This window comes from Entelurus aequoreus, linkage group LG02 (assembly GCF_033978785.1).
Source record: "Entelurus aequoreus isolate RoL-2023_Sb linkage group LG02, RoL_Eaeq_v1.1, whole genome shotgun sequence".
NCBI classification, from domain to species: Eukaryota; Metazoa; Chordata; class Actinopteri; order Syngnathiformes; family Syngnathidae; genus Entelurus; species Entelurus aequoreus.
Window position 1 is genome coordinate 1,037,501 of NC_084732.1, and position 21,135 is coordinate 1,058,635.

Sequence of the window (21,135 nt, forward strand, 5' to 3'; positions counted from 1 at the left end):
ATGCATGAATTTAAGAAGCAAGTGACATGTATTTTAGTTAAGAACTCCATAAGAAAATGTATGAATTTAAGAAGCAAGTGACGTGTATTTTGGTTAAGAACTCCATAAGAAAATGCATGAATTTAAGAAGCAAGTGACGTGTATTTTAGTTAAGAACTCCATAAGAAAATGCATGAATTTAAGAAGCAAGTGCCATGTATTTTAGTTAAGAACTCCATAAGAAAATGTATGAATTTAAGAAGAAAGTGCCATGTATTTTAGTTAAGAACTCCATAAGAAAATGTATGAATTTAAGAAGAAAGTGCCATGTATTTTAGTTAGGAACTCCATAAGAAAATGTATGAATTTAAGAAGCAAGTGACGTGTATTTTAGTTAAGAACTCCATAAGAAAATGCATGAATTTAAGAAGAAAGTAACATGTATTTTGGTTAAGAAGTCTATAAAAAAATTATGAATTTAAGAAGCAAGAGACATGTATTTTAGTTAAAAACTCCATAAGAAAACGCATGAATTTAAAAAGCAAGTAACAATGTATTTTGGTTAAGAACTCCATAAGACAATGCATGAGTTTAAGAAGCAAGCGACGTGTATTTTAGGTAAGACCTCCATAAGAAAATGCATGAATTTAAGAAGCAAGTGACATGTATTTTGGTTAAGAACTCCATAAGAAAATGCAAGAATTTAAGAAGAAAGTAACGTGTATTTTAGTTAAGAACTCCATAAGAAAATGTATGAATTTAAGAAGCAAGTGCCATGTATTTTAGTTAAGAACTCCATAAGAAAATGCATGAATTTAAGAAGCAAGTGACATGTATTTTGGTTAAGAACTCCATAAGAAAATGCAAGAATTTAAGAAGAAAGTAACGTGTATTTTAGTTAAGAACTCCATAAGAAAATGTATGAATTTAAGAAGCAAGTGCCATGTATTTTGGTTAAGAACTCCATAAGAAAATGTATGAATTTAAGAAGCAAGTGCCATGTATTTTAGTTAAGAACTCCATAAGAAAATGTATGAATTTAAGAAGCAAGTGACATGTATTTTGGTTAAGAACTCCATAAGAAATTGTATGAATTTAAGAAGCAAGTGACATGTATTTTAGTTAAGAACTCCATAAGAAAATGCATGAATTTAAGAAGCAAGTGACATGTATTTTGGTTAAGAACTCCATAAGAAAATGCATGAATTTAAGAAGCAAGTGACATGTATTTTGGTTAAGAACTCCATAAGAAAATGCATGAATTTAAGAAGCAAGTGACATGTATTTTAGTTAAGAACTCCATAAGAAAATGTATGAATTTAAGAAGCAAGTGACGTGTATTTTGGTTAAGAACTCCATAAGAAAATGCATGAATTTAAGAAGCAAGTGACGTGTATTTTAGTTAAGAACTCCATAAGAAAATGCATGAATTTAAGAAGCAAGTGCCATGTATTTTAGTTAAGAACTCCATAAGAAAATGTATGAATTTAAGAAGAAAGTGCCATGTATTTTAGTTAAGAACTCCATAAGAAAATGTATGAATTTAAGAAGAAAGTGCCATGTATTTTAGTTAGGAACTCCATAAGAAAATGTATGAATTTAAGAAGCAAGTGACGTGTATTTTAGTTAAGAACTCCATAAGAAAATGCATGAATTTAAGAAGAAAGTAACATGTATTTTGGTTAAGAAGTCTATAAAAAAATTATGAATTTAAGAAGCAAGAGACATGTATTTTAGTTAAAAACTCCATAAGAAAACGCATGAATTTAAAAAGCAAGTAACAATGTATTTTGGTTAAGAACTCCATAAGACAATGCATGAGTTTAAGAAGCAAGCGACGTGTATTTTAGGTAAGACCTCCATAAGAAAATGCATGAATTTAAGAAGCAAGTGACATGTATTTTGGTTAAGAACTCCATAAGAAAATGCAAGAATTTAAGAAGAAAGTAACGTGTATTTTAGTTAAGAACTCCATAAGAAAATGTATGAATTTAAGAAGCAAGTGCCATGTATTTTAGTTAAGAACTCCATAAGAAAATGCATGAATTTAAGAAGCAAGTGACATGTATTTTGGTTAAGAACTCCATAAGAAAATGCAAGAATTTAAGAAGAAAGTAACGTGTATTTTAGTTAAGAACTCCATAAGAAAATGTATGAATTTAAGAAGCAAGTGCCATGTATTTTGGTTAAGAACTCCATAAGAAAATGTATGAATTTAAGAAGCAAGTGCCATGTATTTTAGTTAAGAACTCCATAAGAAAATGTATGAATTTAAGAAGCAAGTGACATGTATTTTGGTTAAGAACTCCATAAGAAATTGTATGAATTTAAGAAGCAAGTGACATGTATTTTAGTTAAGAACTCCATAAGAAAATGCATGAATTTAAGAAGAAAGTAACGTCTATTTTAGTTAAGAACTCCATAAGAAAATGCATGAATTTAAGAAGCAAGTGACATGTATTTTAGTTAAGAACTCCATAAGAAAATGCATGAATTTAAGAAGCAAGTGACGTGTATTTTGGTTAAGAACTCCATAAGAAAATGTCTGAATTTAAGAAGCAAGTGACATGTATTTTAGTTAAGAACTCCATAAGAAAATGCATGAATTTAAGAAGCAAGTGACGTGTATTTTGGTTAAGAACTCCATAAGAAAATGCATGAATTTAAGAAGAAAGTAACATGTATTTTAGTTAAGAACTCCATAAGAAAATGCATGAATTTAAGAAGCAAGTGACATGTATTTTGGTTAAGAATTCCATAAGAAAATGTATGAATTTAAGAAGCAAGTGCCATGTATTTTGGTTAAGAACTCCATAAGAAAATGTATGAATTTAAGAAGCAAGTGCCATGTATTTTAGTTAAGAACTCCATAAGAAAATGTATGAATTTAAGAAGCAAATGCCATGTATTTTAGTTAAGAACTCCATAAGAAAATGTATGAATTTAAGAATCAAGCAACATGTATTTTAGTTAAGAACTCCATAAGAACATGTCTGAATTTAAGAAGCAAGTGACATGTATTTTAGTTAAGAACTCCATAAGAAAATGCATGGATTTAAGAAGCAAGTGACATGTATTTTAGTTAAGAACTCCATAAGAAAATGCATGAATTTAAGAAGCAAGTGCCATGTATTTTAGTTAAGAACTCCATAAGAACATGTCTGAATTTAAGAAGCAAGTGCCATGTATTTTAGTTAAGAACTCCATAAGAAAATGCATGAATTTAAGAAGCAAGTGACATGTATTTTGGTTAAGAACTCCATAAGAAAATGTATGAATTTAAGAAGCAAGTGCCATGTATTTTGGTTAAGAACTCCATAAGAAAATGTATGAATTTAAGAAGCAAGTGCCATGTATTTTAGTTAAGAACTCCATAAGAAAATGTATGAATTTAAGAAGCAAATGCCATGTATTTTAGTTAAGAACTCCATAAGAAAATGTATGAATTTAAGAATCAAGCAACATGTATTTTAGTTAAGAACTCCATAAGAACATGTCTGAATTTAAGAAGCAAGTGACATGTATTTTAGTTAAGAACTCCATAAGAAAATGCATGAATTTAAGAAGCAAGTGCCATGTATTTTAGTTAAGAACTCCATAAGAAAATGCATGAATTTAAGAAGCAAGTGACGTGTATTTTAGTTAAGAACTCCATAAGAAAATGTCTGAATTTAAGAAGTAAGTGACATGTATTTTAGTTAAGAATTCCATAAGAAAATGTATGAATTTAAGAAGCAAGTGCCATGTATTTTAGTTAAGAACTCCATAAGAAAATGCATGAATTTAAGAAGCAAGTGACATGTATTTTAGTTAAGAACTCCATAAGAAAATGTATGAATTTAAGAAGCAAGTGACATGTATTTTGGTTAAGAACTCCATAAGAAAATGCATGAATTTAAGAAGCAAGTGACGTGTATTTTGGTTAAGAACTCCATAAGAAAATGTCTGAATTTAAGAAGCAAGTGACATGTATTTTAGTTAAGAACTCCATAAGAAAATGCATGAATTTAAGAAGCAAGTGACGTGTATTTTGGTTAAGAACTCCATAAGAAAATGCATGAATTTAAGAAGAAAGTAACATGTATTTTAGTTAAGAACTCCATAAGAAAATGCATGAATTTAAGAAGCAAGTGACATGTATTTTGGTTAAGAATTCCATAAGAAAATGTATGAATTTAAGAAGCAAGTGACATGTATTTTAGTTAAGAACTCCATAAGAAAATGTATGAATTTAAGAAGCAAGTAACATGTATTTTAGTTAAGAACTCCATAAGAAAAATGTATGAATTTAAGAAGCAAGTGACGTGTATTTTAGTTAAGAACTCCATAAGAAAATGTATGAATTTAAGAAGCAAGTGCCATGGCAAACCTGCATGGGTCCATAGGCGTCAGTGCGGTCCAACCTGAGGTGGAAGTCTTGCAGGTGTTTCAGAGCCACCTGCCAGGGCATGTACTCCACTTCTCTATGAAGGAACCTGGTGGTGCTGAGCGCCAGAGTCAGGGTCACCATCTTGGCACTGCAACAAAGGAGGAGAAAGCAGACTTTAGTCCCCATGACTCCAGGCTGCTGTAGAGTGAGCGTCATGGACCTGGCCAGGTTGAAGGCATCATCGATTATCTGCGCTCGGTTGATGACTGGAATGTCCTGCAAGGAGATAAACATTCAGTCAAAATGGTTTGGGGTAGGTAGCGCCACCGCCTGGTGGGAGAGTCGCACCTGATGCCGCGAGTCCAGCTTGGCCAGGAGGCGCTCCCAGTTGTGAGCGTCGTAGTTGACCCTGTAGAAGCCCACCATGTTGATGTTGGCCAGCAGCCACTCATCAGGACCCAGAGCCATGGCCGGGTTTGTGTCTGGTGTTCATGCACACAAGAACACCGCTGGCATTTTAGCTAATTCTACATAGAAGTATGATAACCTTTTTTTACGTTAGCATGCTAACGATTTATGCTAGCACTTTAGCTAATTTTGTTTGTTTAAACCAAAATATGACTGTTGATACTTGGCACCATCTTAGAAGTATGCTTACTCATCCTGCTTTAGCATGCTAGCATTTGAGCAAATTCTAGATAGAAGTATGTTAAACTTTTTTACGTTAGCACGCTAACGATTTATGCTAGCACTTTAGCTAATTTTGTTTTTTTAAACCTAAATATCATGACTGTTGGTACTTGGCACCATCTTAGAAGTATGCTTACTCATCCTACTTTAGCATGCTAGCATTTTAGCAAATTCTACATAGAAGTATGTTAACCTTTTTTTATGTTAGCATGCTAACGATTTATGCTAGCACTTTAGCTAATTTTGTTTGTTTAAACCGAAATATGACTGTTGATACTTGGCACCATCTTAGAAGTATGCTTACTCATCCTACTTTAGCATGCTAGCATTTTAGCAAAGTCTAGATAGAAGTATGTTAACCTTTTTTTACGTTAGCATGCTAACGATTTATGCTAGCACTTTAGCTAATTTTGTTTGTTTAAACCGAAATATGACTGTTGATACTTGGCACCATCTTAGAAGTATGCTTACTCATCCTACTTTAGCATGCTAGCATTTTAGCAAAGTCTAGATAGAAGTATGTTAACCTTTTTTTACATTAGCACGCTAATGATTTATGCTAGCACTTTAGCTAATTTTGTTTGTTTGAACCGAAATATGACTGTTGAAATTTGGCACCATCTTAGAAGTATGCTTACTCATTCTACTTTAGCATGCTAGCATTTAGCAAATTCTAGATAGAAGTATGTTAACCTTTTTTTACATTAGCATGCTAATGATTTATGCTAGCACATTAGCTAATTGTGTTTGTTTGAACCTAAATATCATGACTGTTGATACTTGGCACCATCTTAGAAGTATGCTTACTCATCCTACTTTAGCATGCTAGCATTTTAGCAAATTCAAGATAGAAGTATGTTAACCTTTTTTTTTACGTTAGCATGCTAACGATTAATGCTAGCACTTTAGATAATTTTGTTTGTTTAAACCGAAATGTCATGACTGTTGATACTTGGCACCATCTTAGAAGTATGCTTACTCATCCTACTTTAGCATGCTAGCATTTTACCAAATTGTAGATAGAAGTATGTTAACCTTTTTTTACGTTAGCATGCTAACGATTTATGCTAGCACTTTAGATAATTGTGTTTGTTTAAACCTAAATAATAAATAAATAAATGGGTTGTACTTGTATAGCGCTTTTCTACTTTCAAGGTACTCAAAGCTAGGCTGACCATACGTCCGCTCTTCCCCGGACATGTCCTCTTTTGCGGGGATGTCCGGGGTGTCCGGGCGGGGTTTCTTAAATGCCTCAAATGTCCGGCGTTTTGAGTTAGGGTTGCGTGTACCGGGTATTTTCAATGTACGTCCAGAGTTAAGAAGAGGTTAAACAAAACAAAGTGTGGAGGCGTGCGTGTAACACGGGTGGGAAATAAGACATATTTCCTCTCATGGCATCCCCTCATATTACCTGCGCCGTTTCCACCTTTAATCTCACGAGTTTAACACACGCGCTCACGTGACCCGCTGCAGCCTATCGCGTGACCCGCTTCGGACTATCACGTGACCCGCTGCAGCCTATCGCGCTCTAGATGATCCACCGTCCCAAGATGGCTGCCAGGTGCGGTGGCTAAGTCTGGGCACATCTGAAGCCGGTATGTTTTAAAGTTGTCGTTTGCCTTCATATCGTAAAAACATTTTACAACTAATTGTAAACTTATAGGTGCCGACCATCAGGGCCGAGTTGCGACGAGAGAGTGTTATTAAGCCGAGTTGGTAAGTGAATCTGTTTGCTAATAGTAGCTGCTAGCCGTACCCATGTATTGTCTATGGGCGGTTAGCATCGGCTTTTAATCCCGTTTCCTCCAATGTTTCTGATCCCATTGAATTTATATTTATTTCGAGTCTTTATTTTGGGTACTTACATATGGTGACTGAGTGTTGTGGCGTTTTAAGGCCATGTGCACTTTTTATGCTACGGTAAAGACAATGAATGAACACTGTTACACCCGTCATAGTGACGTCACTGTTATTGTTGATGTTACACCCGTCATAGTGACGTCACTGTTATTTTCTATTGTTTAATATTGTTAATGTTACACCCGTCATAGTGACGTCACTGTTATTTTCTATTGTTTAATATTGTTTATGTTGCACCCGTCATAGTGACAACACTGTGTACTGTCGTGTTTGTTATTTTGTACATACATGGGATTGTTTAATATTGTTAATGTTAGCAGTATTATTGCTAATAATGATAATAATAAGTGTAACTTATTTATTGAAGGTCGAACAATAGATGACTTAATGTTGATGTTTATGTGCGCACATTGATTGAACTCCGGGTCCTGTGTTTACGTAGGCCAGGTCCCTAAGTCTTGAATGGCGAGCTGTAGATAGGCCTTGAGTCTGAGCCTTGCGTTAGCATGCTAACAATGTCTGTTAGCTTCTAGCTAATTTTGTTAGTTTAAACCTAAAAAATCATGGATTTTGATACCTCGCACCATCTTAGACATATGCTAAGTCATCTTACCTTGGCATGCTAACATTGTATGCTAGCATTTTAGCTAATGTTGTTTGTATAAACCTAAACATCATTGATTTTGATACTTTGGCGCCAACTTAAAAATATGCCAACTCAACCTACATTAGCATGCTAGCATTTATGCTAGTATTTTAGTTAATATTGGTTTTTTTAAACTGAAATATCATGACTGTTGATACTTGGCACCATCTTAGAAGTATGCTAACTCATCCTACCCTAGCATGCTAACATTTTATGCTAGCATTTTAGCTGATTTTGTTCATTTAAACCTAAATATTATAGCTTTTGATACTTGGCGCCATCTTAGAAGTATACTAACTATTCTTGCGTTAGCATGCTAACAATTTCTGTTAGCTTCTAGCTAATTTTGTTCGTTTGAACCTAAAAAATCATGAATTTTGATACCTCGCACCATCTTAGAAGTATGCTAACTCCTCTCAACTTAGCATGCTAATATTTTATGCTAGCATTTTAGCTGATTTTGTTCATTTAAACCTAAATATCATAGCTTTTGATACTTGGGGCCATCTTAGAAGTATACTAACTATTCTTGCGTTAGCATGCTAACAATTTCTGTTAGCTTCTAGTTAATTTTGTTCGTTTAAACCTAAAAAATCATGGATTTTGATACCTTGCACCATCTTAGACGTATGCTAACTCATCTCAACTTAGCATGCTAATATTTTATGCTAGCATTTGAGCTAATTTTGTTTGTTTAAACCTAAAAATCATTGATTTTGATACTTTAGCACCATCTTAAAAATATACCAACTCAACCTACATTAGCATGCTAGCATTTTATGCTAGTATTTTAGTTAATGTTGTTTTTTTAAACTGAAATATCATGGCTATTGATACTTAGCACCATCTTAGAAGTATGCTAACTCATCCTACCCTAGCATGCTAACATTTTATGCTAGCATTTTAGCTGATTTTGTTCATTTAAACCTAAATATTATAGCTTTTGATACTTGGGGCCATCTTAGAAGTATACTAACTATTCTTGCGTTAGCATGCTAACAATTTCTGATAGCTTCTAGCTAATTTTGTTTGTTTAAACCTAAAAAAAATCATGGATTTTGATACCTTGCACCATCTTAGAAGTATGCTAACTCATCTCAACTTAGCATGCTAATATTTTATGCTAGCATTTTAGCTAATTTTGTTTGTTTAAACCTAAAAATCATTGATTTTGATACTTTGGCGCCCTCTTAGAAGTATGCTAACCTCTCTAAACTAGGCTAAACTTTTATGTTAGAAGTTTTGCAAATTGTATTAGTTTAAATCTAAAAATCATGACTTTCGATACTCGGCGCCATCTTAGAAGTATGGCAAACTTTTCCTCCTCCGTCATTTCCTCATGAAATAGCCTACCGCTCTTATTGAGAAGCCAGTACTGGCTCGCAACCTCGCCATTTTTCATCCACGTAACGGGAACAAACCACTGGTAACTGAAGGGACACACAAACGCAAGATGACGTACACTAATCACAATATGTCGTGTATGACAAGACGCATGAAGTCTCCCCCTTACTTGAACTCCGAAGGTCTCTCCACCTCCGTGTCGGGGTCCAACAAGAAGTGTCCCTGGAAGAGAGTCCCGGTCTGGGTGTCGATGGTGACCACAGGGAAGCCCATCTGGAGGATCCAGCGATTCATGATGGCCTCCACTGAGTGAGGCAGAGTCAGGCCGGCTTTCTCTACCGCCTCGTTACAAGACCAGAAGGGAAATATTCACATTATTAATATTATTATACGACACAATCGTTAGCATTCTAATATTAGCAGTCTGTGGAACGCTCTCCCTGACCACCTGAGGGAACCACAGACTGTGGATGCCTTTAAAAAAGGCTTAAAAACCCTTATTTTGGAAAAGCCTTTTTTTTAGATATATGCATGTTCTAGTTTTTATTTTTATTTATTTTTTATTATCTTTTTATTTTGATACGCTGTAGCACTTTGAGGTTGTTTGCTCAATGTAAAGTGCTTTTTACAAATAAAATCTATTATTATTATTATTATTATTATTATTATTATTTTATGCTAACTTTGCAGGTACACACCTCAGCGTCAATTCCGTCAAATATGTTCTTACTTGACGATTGATACTTGTTAGCATGCTATGCTAGCTTTTGTTTTTGTTTTTTTTAGCTAATTTTGTAGGTTTACACCTCAGTCGTATTTTGGTACTTGATGGATGCTAATGTTAGCATGCTAATTCAGGTACACACCTCAGAGTAATATATTTTGGTTAGGGTTTAGAGGGGGAGGAGTGAGCCAGTGTAGCATACAATGGCTCTTCAATGCAGCAACATAATCCAGGTGTTTTTAGCGTGTCATAAATAAACATTCAGCATATGGGGGATATTTTTGGTAGAAAAAAAAAAAATTCCGAAAAAAGATGCATTCTTTTCTGCAGAAAAGACATCTCCTAATGAATTATTATTATTATTATTATTATTATTATTATTATTATTATTATTATTAAGTGTAATATCTAAGGATTAAACCTGAAGTTGGTGCCTTACGGTATCTGAACCTTAAATATAGGTTATATAGGGCGGTATAGCTCGGTTGGTAGAGCGGCCGTGCCAGCAACTTGAGGGTTCCAGGTTCGATCCCCGCTTCCGCCATCCTAGTCACTGCCGTTGTGTCCTTGGGCAAGACACTTTACCCACCTGCTCCCAGTGCCACCCACACTGGTTTAAATGTAACTTAGATATTGGGGTTCACTATGTAAAGCGCTTTGAGTCACTGGAGAAAAGCGCTATACAAATATAATTCACTTCACTAAATTACTTTTTGTCCTAAACTCACTATATTACTTTTTTTTGTCCAAAACTAATTTTATTACTTTTTTTGTCCAAAACTCATTTTATTACTTTTTTTGTCTAAAATTCACTATATTACTTTTTGCCCAAAACTAATTTTTATTTACCTTTTTTTGTCCTAAACTCATTTTATGACTTTCTTTGTCCAAAACTCACTATATAAATTTTTTGCACCAAACTTTTTTTTTTTTTACTTTTTTTGTCCTATACTCATTTTATTACTTTTTTTTGGTCAAAAACTCACTATATTACTTTTTGTCCAAAACTCATTTTATTACTTTTTTGTCCAAAACTCACTATATTACTTTTTGCCCAAAACACATTTTTATTTCTTTTTTTTGTCCTAAACTCATTGTATTCCTTTTTTTGTCCTTAACTCATTTTATGACTTTTTTTTGTCCAAAACTCACTATATTACTTTTTGCCCAAAACTTTTTTTTCTTTTTTTTGTCCTAAACTCATTTTATTACTTTTTTTGTCCAAAAAATGACTTTTGTCCAAAACTCATTTTATGACTTTTTTTGTCCAAAACTATTTTTTTACTCTTTTTGTCCTAAACTCATTGTATTACTTTTTTTGTCTAAACTCATTTTATTACTTTTTTTGGTCCAAAACTCACTATATTACTTTTTGTCCAAAACTAATTTTATTACTTTTTTGTGTCCAAAACTCACTATATTACTTTTTGTCTAAAACTCACTATATTACTTTTTTTTGTCCAAAACTCATTTTATGACTTTTTTTGTCCAAACTCACTATATTACTTTTTGCCCAAAACATATTTTTATTTACTTTTTTTGTCCTAAACTCATTTTATGACTTTTCTTGTCCAAAGCTCACTATATTACTTTTGCCCAAAACTTTTTTTTAACTTGTTTTGTCCTAAACTAATTTTATTACTTTTTTGTCCAAAAAATGACTTTTTGTCCGAATCTCATATTATTACTTTTTGTCCAAAACTCACTATATTACTTTTTTTGTCCAAAACTCACTATATTACTTTTTGTCCAAAACTCACTATATTACTTTTTTTTTGTCCAAAAGTAATTTTATGACTTTTTTTTATCCTAAATTCATTTTATGACTTTTTTTTGCCCAAAACCATTTTTTTATTAGTTTTTTTGTCCTAAACTAATTGTATTACTTTTTTTGTCCTAAATTCATTTTATTACTTTTTGTCCAAAACTCACTATATTACTTTTTGTCCAAAACTAATTTTATTACTTTTTTTGTCCAAAACTCACTATATTACTTTTTGTTCAAAACTCACTATATTCCTTTTTTTTGTCCAAAACTCACTATATTACTTTTTGGTCCAAAACTCACTATATTCCTTTTTTTTTGTCCAAAAATCACTATATTACTTTTTTGTCCAAAACTCACTATATTACTTTTTTTGTCCAGAACTCATTAACTTTTTTGTCCAAAACTCACAATATTACTTTTTTTGTCCAAAACTCATTATATTACTTTTTTTGTCCAAAACTCACTATATTACTTTTTTGTCCAAAACTCACTTTTACTTTTTTTTGTCCAAAACTCATTATATTACTTTTTTTGTCCAAAACTCACTTTATTACTTTTATGTCCAAAACTCACTATATTACTTTTTTTGTCCAGAACTCATTATATTACTTTTTTTTAATCCAAAACTCACTTTATTACTTTTTTGTCCAAAACTCACTATTACTTTTTTTTGTCCAAAACTCATTATATTACTTTTTTTGTCCAAAACTCAAATTATTACTTTTTTGTCCAAAACTCAGTATATTACTTTTTTTGTCCAGAACTCATTAACTTTTTTGTCCAAAACTCACAATATTACTTTTTTTGTCCAAAACTCATTATATGACTTTTTTTGTCCAAAACTCACTATATTACTTTTTTGTCCAAAACTCACTATATTACTTTTTTTGTCCAGAACTCATTAACTTTTTTGTCCAAAACTCACAATATTACTTTTTTTGTCCAAAACTCATTATATTACTTTTTTTGTCCAAAACTCATTATATTACTTTTTTGTTCAAAACTCACTATATTACTTTTTTTGTCCAAAACTCACTATATTACTTTTTTGTCCAAAATTTACTTTGTACTTTTTTTGTCCATAACTCATTATATTACTTTTTTTGTCCAAAACTCACTTTATTACTTTTTTGTCCAAAACTCAGTATATTACTTTTTTTGTCCAGAACTCATTAACTTTTTTGTCCAAAACTCACAATATTACTTTTTTTGTCCAAAACTCATTATATGACTTTTTTTGTCCAAAACTCACTATATTACTTTTTTGTCCAAAACTCATTATATTACTTTTTTGTCCAAAACTCACTATATTACTTTTTTGTCCAAAATTCATTATATTACTTTTTTGTCCAAAACTCACTATATTACTTTTTTGTCCAAAACTCACTATATTACTTTTTTGTCCAAAACTCATTATATTACTTTTTTTTTGTCCAAAACTCACTTTATTACTTTTATGTCCAAAACTCACTATATTACTTTTTTTTTGTCCAAAACTCACTTTATTACTTTTATGTCCAAAACTCACTATATTACTTTTTTTGTCTAAAACTCAACGTTTTACATTTGGGGATGATGTTTTTGGTAAAAAAATAAAATAGGCCATTTTTGGGTCAGAACACCCATCTATCTCATTGTGCATTATTATGTGTAAAGTTGCAGATCTGACACCAATCTAATAATTGCACCATTTTTGTTGCAAATGTTGACACAGAATTGGAGAAGGTCGAGCTGACATGAGCGTTTCAAAAAGAGCCATTTTAACGTCATGAAGACGTGGTCACTGGGTGGTCTTCTTACCATTTGCAGGTGCTTCCAGAGGTCTGCAGAGACTGTGTTGTTGTACTTGAACTCCTCCAAGTATGTCTGCACACCACACCAAGCATTATTCACATCATCATCATCAATGACGCCCTCAAGTATCAAACACCCACATGCAGTCCTTTGGAGAAGACTTCCTCTGTGATGAACTCCGACAGCATCCTGAGGACGGCGGCGCCCTAAAGGGCGGGCAGAAAGGAGTTGGAGGCCGCAAAAGTAGCGCGTGAGCCGAGTGGCGTTTGAGAGCACCTTGCTGTACGTGATGGTGTCGAAGAGTCGGATGATCTGCTCCGGCGTCTGCACGTCCTCCTCCTTGGACGAGAGAGGGTGGGACGAGGCCATGGCGTCCACCGCCATCACGCCAATGACATCATTCAGGACTATTAAGTCTTTCTGGGGGGAGAGGAAGGTTTGCAGCTTCATGTTGAGTTTGATTGACAGGTATTTCAACTGGAAGCCTGCATGGGGCTCTTTATAATGATTGCATGTGTAATTTAACATCAATAAACAATAATAATGACAATTACATTTGAATGAATTTATCACAGGCATATTACTTTTTTTGTCCAAAACTCACTATATTACTTTTTTTGTCCAAAACTCACTATATTACTTTTTTTTGTCTAAAACTCACTATATTACTTTTTTTGTCCAAAACTCACTATATTACTTTTTTTGTCTAAAACTCACTGTTACTTTTTTTGTCCAAAACTCACTATGTTACTTTTTTGTCTAAAACTCACTATATTACTTTTTTTGTCCAAAACTCACTATATTACTTTTTTTTTTGTCTAAAACTCACTATATTACTGTTTTTTGTCCAAAACTCACTATATTACTTTTTGTCCAAAACTCACTATATTACTTTTTTGTCCAAAACACACTAAATTACTTTTTTTTGTCCAAAATTCACTACATTACTTTTTTTTTGTCTAAGACTATTTCCTTTTTTGTCCAAAACTCAAAATATTTATTTTTGTGTGTAAAACTCACTATATTACTGTTTTTTGTCCAAAACTCACCATATTACTGTTTTTTGTCCAAAACTCATTACATTACTTTTTTTGTCCAAAACTTAACATATTTATTTTTTTGTCCAAAACTCACTATATTACTTTTTTTGTCCAGAACTCATTAATTTTTTTGTCCAAAACTTACAATATTACTTTTTTGTCCAAAACTCACTATATTACTTTTTTGTCCAAAACTTACAATATTACTTTTTTGGCCAAAACTCACTATATTACTTTTTTGTCCAAAACTCACTATATTACTTTTTTCGTCCAAAACTCATTAACTTTTTTGTCCAAAACTCACAATATTACTTTTTTTGTCCAAAACTCACTATATTACTTTTTTGTCCAAAACTCACTATATTACTTTTTTTGTCCAGAACTCATTAACTTTTTGTCCAAAACTCACAATATTACTTTTTTGGTCCAAAACTCACTATATTACTTTTTTTGTCCAAAACTCACTATACTACTTTTTTTGTCCAAAACTCACTATACTACTTTTATTGTCCAAAACTCACTATATTACTTTTTTTGTCCAAGACTTACTATACTACTTTTTTTGTCCAAAAGTCACTATATTACTTTTTTGTCCAAAACTCACTATATTACTTTTTTTTGTCCAAAACTCACTATATTACTTTTTTTGTCCAAAACTCACTATATTACTTTTTTTGTCCAGAACTCATTACTTTTTTTGTCCAAAACTCACTATATTACTTTTTTAGTCCAAAACTCACTATATTACTTTTTTTGTCCAGAACTCATTAACTTTTTTGTCCAAAACTCACTATACTACTTTTTTGTCCAAAACTCACAATATTACTTTTTTGGTCCAAAACTCACTATATTACTTTTTTTGTCCAAAACTCACTATACTACTTTTTTTGTCCAAAACTCACTATACTACTTTTATTGTCCAAAACTCACTATATTACTTTTTTTGTCCAAGACTTACTATACTACTTTTTTTGTCCAAAAGTCACTATATTACTTTTTTGTCCAAAACTCACTATGTTACTTTTTTGTCTAAAACTCACTATATTACTTTTTTTGTCCAAAACTCACTATACTACTTTTTTTTGTCCAAAACTCACTATATTACTTTTTTTGTCCAAAACTCACTATATTACTTTTTTTGTCCAAAACTCACTATATTACTTTTTTTGTCCAGAACTCACTATATTACTTTTTTTGTCCAAAACTCACTATATTACTTTTTTTGTCCAGAACTCATTAACTTTTTTGTCCAAAACTCACTATATTACTTTTTTTGTCCAAAACTCACTATATTACTTTTTTTGTCCAAAACTCACTATATTACTTTTTTTGTCCAAAACTCACTATATTACTTTTTTTGTCCAAAACTCCCTATATTACTTTCTGTCCGCAACTCACCACAATGCATTACTTTTGTTGCCCCAAACTTGACTCTATCACTTAATTGTGGCCCCAAACTCACTACGTTCCAGGTGGGTTCTGCATAGTGGGCCCCCAGGTAGGCCACGTAGGTGGCGAATCCTTCATTGAGCCACAGGTCGTTCCACCAGCGTATGGTCACCAAGTTCCCAAACCACTGGCCAGACACAAAAGTGTTCTATCAAAAGTTGACATGACCGCCGTGCCGTGGATCATGTACTCACCATGTGGGCCAGCTCGTGGGAGATGACGCTGGCCACCCACTCTCGCTCGCCATTGGAGGACAGGCGGGGGTTGTACAGGAGGGCGCTCTCGCTGTAGGTGATCAGGCCCCAGTTCTCCATGCCTCCGAAACTCATGTCAGGTACAGCGATCTGGTCTACAAAGACAAAGACGTGGACACGGGTATTGAGACTGTGGACCTTACACCTCTCCAAACAGCGTGAGGTCTTTACCAGACTTCTCCAGAGGGTAGCATGAGTTGTAGTAGCGTTCAAAGTACGCCAGGATCGGTCCGGTCTTGGCCAGAGCGTAGGCCCCCATACCCGCCTCTATGGCCTGTTTGCGGGCCCAGATCCTGATCTGGAGACATCAACAGCTCAATTACTGTCACTGACAGTCCACTAGAGGGCAGCAAACATCAACATATGACAGGAGCCAAAGATGCTAGTCAAAGATCCTCTATGCTAGGACTGGAGTGCTGTGTTGATCTTAAGGACCAAATATATTGGTGCCAGTCAAAGATCATCTATATTACAAGAGTGATTGGCTGTGTTTAAGGGTCACTGTAAAACACTGGTCTTCTACGATGAATACAAAAGTGCTCTGCTGTATTCTCAAATCAACGTCAGAACACGACATTGATTAAACGTCGTCAAAAAGCATGTTGTTTCAATGTTGTATTTGTGTTGTAGAATATTGGTTGGGTAATGACCAAATTTCAATGGTCAAATCAACGTTAGAACCCAGCATTGATTAAACGTTGTCAAAAAGCATGTTGGTTCAACGATGTATTTGTGTTGTAAAATGACCAAATTTCAATGGTTAAATCAACATTGGAACCCAACATTGATTAAACGTCGTCAAAAAGCATGTTGTTTCAATGTTGTATTTGTGTTGTAGAATATTGGCTGGGTAATTACCACATTTCAATGGTCAAATCAACGTCACAACCTAACATTGATTAAACGTCGTCAAAAAGCATGTTGTTTCAACGTTGTGTTTATGTTGTAGAATATTGGTTGGGTAATGACCACATTTCAATGGTCAAATCAACGTTAGAACCCAGCATTGATTAAACATTGTCAAAAAGTATGTTGTTTCAACGTTGTATTTGTGTTGTAGAATATTGGTTGGTTAATGACCAAAATTCAATGGTCAAATCAACATCACAACCTAACATTGATTAAACGTCGTCAAAAAGCATGTTGTTTCAACGTTGGGTTTGTGTTGTAGAATATTGGTTGGGAAATGACCGCATTTCAACGGTCAAATCAACGCTAGAACCCAGCATTGATTAAACATTGTCAAAAAGCATGTTGTTTCAACGTTGTGTTTGTGTTGTAGAATATTGGTTGGGAAATTACCAAATTTCAACGGTCAAATCAACGTCAGAACCAAACATTGATTAAACTTCATCAAAAAGCATGTTGTTTCAACGATGTATTTGTGTTGTAAAATGACCAAATTTCAATGGTTAAATCAACATTGGAACCCAACATTGATTAAACGTCATCAAAAAGCATGTTGTTTCAATGTTGTATTTGTGTTGTAGAATATTGGTTGGGAAATTACCACATTTCAATGGTCAAATCAACGTCACAACCTAACATTGATTAAACGTTGTCAAAAAGTATGTTGTTTCAACGTTGTATTTGTGTTGTAGAATATTGGTTGGGAAATGACTACATTTCAATGGTCAAATCAACGTTAGAACCCAGCATTGATTAAACATTGTCAAAAAGCATGTTGTTTCAACGTTGTATTTGTGTTGTAGAATATTGCTTGGAAAATGACCAAAATTTAATGGTGAAATCAACGTCACAACCTAACGTTGATTAAACGTCATCAAAAAGGATGTTGTTTCAAAATTGTGTTTGTGTTGTAGAATATTGGTTGGGAAATGACCAAATTTCAACGGTCAAATCAACATTAGAATCCAGCATTGATTAAACATTGTCAAAAAGCATGTTGTTTCAACGTTGTGTTTGTGTTGTAGAATATTGGTTGGGAAATTACCAAATTTCAACGGTCAAATCAACGTCAGAACAAAACATTGATTAAACTTCATCAAAAAGCATGTTGTTTCAACGATGTATTTGTGTTGTAAAATGACCAAATTTCAATGGTTAAATCAACATTGGAACCCAACATTGATTAAACGTCATCAAAAAGCATGTTGTTTCAATGTTGTATTTGTGTTGTAGAATATTGGTTGGGAAATTACCACATTTCAATGGTCAAATCAACGTCACAACCTAACATTGATTAAACGTTGTCAAAAAGTATGTTGTTTCAACGTTGTATTTGTGTTGTAGAATATTGGTTGGGAAATGACTACATTTCAATGGTCAAATCAACGTTAGAACCCAGCATTGATTAAACATTGTCAAAAAGCATGTTGTTTCAACGTTGTATTTGTGTTGTAGAATATTGCTTGGAAAATGACCAAAATTTAATGGTGAAATCAACGTCACAACCTAACGTTGATCAAACGTCATCAAAAAGGATGTTGTTTCAAAATTGTGTTTGTGTTGTAGAATATTGGTTGGGAAATGACCAAATTTCAACGGTCAAATCAACATTAGAATCCAGCATTGATTAAACATTGTCAAAAAGCATGTTGTTTCAACGTTGTATTTGTCTTGTAGAATATTGGTTGGGTAATGACCACATTTCAATGGTCAAATCAACGTTAGAACCCAGCATTGATTAAACATTGTCAAAAAGCATGTTGTTTCAACGTTGTATTTGTGTTGTAAAATGACCAAATTTCAATGGTTAAATCAACATTGGAACCCAACATTGATTAAACGTCATCAAAAAGCATGTTGTTTCAATGTTGTATTTGTGTTGTAGAATATTGGTTGGGAAATGACCACATTTCAATGGTCAAATCAACGTCACAACCTAACATTGATTAAACGTTGTCAAAAAGTATGTTGTTTCAACGTTGTATTTGTGTTGTAGAATATTGGTTGGGAAATGACTACATTTCAATGGTCAAATCAACGTCAGAACCAAACATTGATTAAACTTCATCAAAAAGCATGTTGTTTCAACGATGAATTTTGTGTTGTAAAATGACCAAATTTCAATGGTTAAATCAACATTGGAACCCAACATTGATTAAACGTCATCAAAAAGCATGTTGTTTCAACGTTGTATTTGTGTTGTAGAATATTGGTTGGGTAATGACCAAATTTCAATGGTCAAATCAACGTTAGAACCCAGCATTGATTAAACGTTGTCAAAAAGCATGTTTTAACGATGAATTTGTGTTGTAAAATGACCAAATTTCAATGGTTAAATCAACATTGGAACCCTACATTGATTAAACGTCGTCAAAAAGCATGTTGTTTCAATGTTGTATTTGTGTTGTAGAATATTGGTTGGGAAATGACCACATTTCAATGGTCAAATCAACGTCATAACCTAACATTGATTAAACGTTGTCAAAAAGCATGTTTTAACGATGAATTTGTGTTGTAAAATGACCAAATTTCAATGGTTAAATCAACATTGGAACCCAACATTGATTAAACGTCGTCAAAAAGCATGTTGTTTCAACGTTGTATTTGTGTTGTAGAATATTGGTTGGGAAATGACTACATTTCAATGGTCAAATCAACGTTAGAACCCAGCATTGATTAAACATTGTCAAAAAGCATGTTGTTTCAACGTTGTATTTGTGTTGTAAAATGACCAAATTTCAATGGTTAAATAAACATTGGAACCCAACAAAAAGCATGTTGTTTCAATGTTGTGTTCGTGTTGTAAAATATAGGTTGGGAAATGACCAAAATTCAAATCAACGTCAGAACCCAACATTGATTAAACGTCTTCAAAAAATATGTTGTTTTAATGTTGTATTTGTGTACTAAAATGACCAAAATTCAATGGTCAAATCAACGTCACAACCTTACATTGATTAAACGTCAAAAAGCATGTTGTTTCAACGTTATGTTTGACTTGCCCAAAGTCAGGACCTAATTCAACAAGTTCTCAACGTTGTTTTCATGTCTTGTCCCTGCTGGGTTACATTCCTGTTTTAAGGATCTGCTTCAAAAGGCTCCGGAAAGATGCTTTGAAAATGACAGAAGGTTTTTAAGGAACTACTTAAAACAATTTGGAGCAGCTGTGAGGAGATAAAGCCCCCAAACTGCAGATGTTCCACACCCTCCATGACGACATCAGCATGCTAACCTCGGACTAGATCTTCCTACGCTAATCAGGCTCATGACTCACTTTCCCTGCACATCAAAGCTCATCCTCCCCTTGACACTAACGATGCTCAGAAATAAACAGCGCAACATCTCACGCGTTATACAAAAAGGCTTGTCAAAGATCCTCTATTCAACGGGGGCATTGTGCTGTTTTTAAGAACCTACTGCAAAAACACTTGACCAACTACACTAGAGCAAGCCAAGAAGGCAATTACAGAGTCTGTTAGTCCAGGTGAGGAGTCAGTTAAGCTAGAACTAGCCAGCGCCAGGCTGGAAAATCCCTGCACACATAGCATTTCTCTTAGAATAATACACAACTCACATAATGTTTTTTTCTGCAGTGACTGTGTCAGAGGTGGACATGCATTCTACTGAGGTGGTAAATTATGATGCATTCAGTGTATCGCAGCACCAAGCAAACAATCTGAAAATACCCGTCATATCAATTCCTAGATATGGTCGAAATTATCTAAAGCGCACTACGCAAAATAAACGCAACATTATTAATATTGCTACTACGGATAATTTTAACAAAAACTCCTCAAAACAGCCCACTACCTATAATATGGGCTTTTTAAACATAAGATCATTGTCTCCCAAAACGTTATTAGTTAATGAGGTCATTAGAGACAACTATCTTAACGTCATTGGTCTCAGCGAAACCTGGCTCAAACCAGACGATTTTTTTGCGCTGAATGAGGCATCTCTTCCTAAGTATACAAATGCACATATTGCCCGTCCCCTTAAAGGCCTACTGAAAGCCACTACTACCGACCACGCAGTCTGATAGTTTATATATCAATGATGAAATCTTAACATTGCAACACATGCCAATACGGCCGGGTTAACTTATAAAGTGCAATTTTAAATTTCCCGCGAAACTTCCGGTTGAAAACGTCTATGTATGATGACGTATGCGTGTGACGTCAATCGTTGAAACGGAAGTATTCGGACACCATTGTATCCAATACAAAAAGCTCTGTTTTCATTGCATAATTCCACAGTATTCTGGACATCTGTGTTGGTGAATCTTTTGCAATTTGTTTAATGAACAATG

At 33.6% G+C, this 21,135-nt stretch overlaps 1 protein-coding gene and 1 long non-coding RNA gene across 2 annotated transcripts in view; one reads left to right on the forward strand and one right to left on the reverse strand.

Moving 5' to 3' along the window:
* LOC133662119 (aminopeptidase Ey-like) overlaps positions 1 to 21,135 on the reverse strand; it is a 39,061-nt gene that overhangs the window by 7,703 nt on the left and 10,223 nt on the right. Inside the window, exons 4-14 of the mRNA XM_062065828.1 lie at positions 16,089 to 16,215; positions 15,858 to 16,012; positions 15,677 to 15,790; positions 13,451 to 13,594; positions 13,315 to 13,380; positions 13,181 to 13,246; positions 9,058 to 9,230; positions 8,898 to 8,974; positions 4,697 to 4,830; positions 4,569 to 4,624; positions 4,349 to 4,496 (exon numbers count right to left, since the gene is read on the reverse strand). Of these exons, the coding sequence (XP_061921812.1) occupies positions 4,349 to 4,496; positions 4,569 to 4,624; positions 4,697 to 4,830; positions 8,898 to 8,974; positions 9,058 to 9,230; positions 13,181 to 13,246; positions 13,315 to 13,380; positions 13,451 to 13,594; positions 15,677 to 15,790; positions 15,858 to 16,012; positions 16,089 to 16,215 (1,260 nt within the window). The remainder of the gene's footprint in view (positions 1 to 4,348; positions 4,497 to 4,568; positions 4,625 to 4,696; positions 4,831 to 8,897; positions 8,975 to 9,057; positions 9,231 to 13,180; positions 13,247 to 13,314; positions 13,381 to 13,450; positions 13,595 to 15,676; positions 15,791 to 15,857; positions 16,013 to 16,088; positions 16,216 to 21,135) is intronic.
* LOC133662129 (uncharacterized) lies at positions 6,585 to 9,423 on the forward strand. Its single transcript, XR_009828070.1, has 3 exons — positions 6,585 to 6,633; positions 6,702 to 6,754; positions 9,071 to 9,423. It is a non-coding gene; the product is annotated as an uncharacterized LOC133662129 (long non-coding RNA).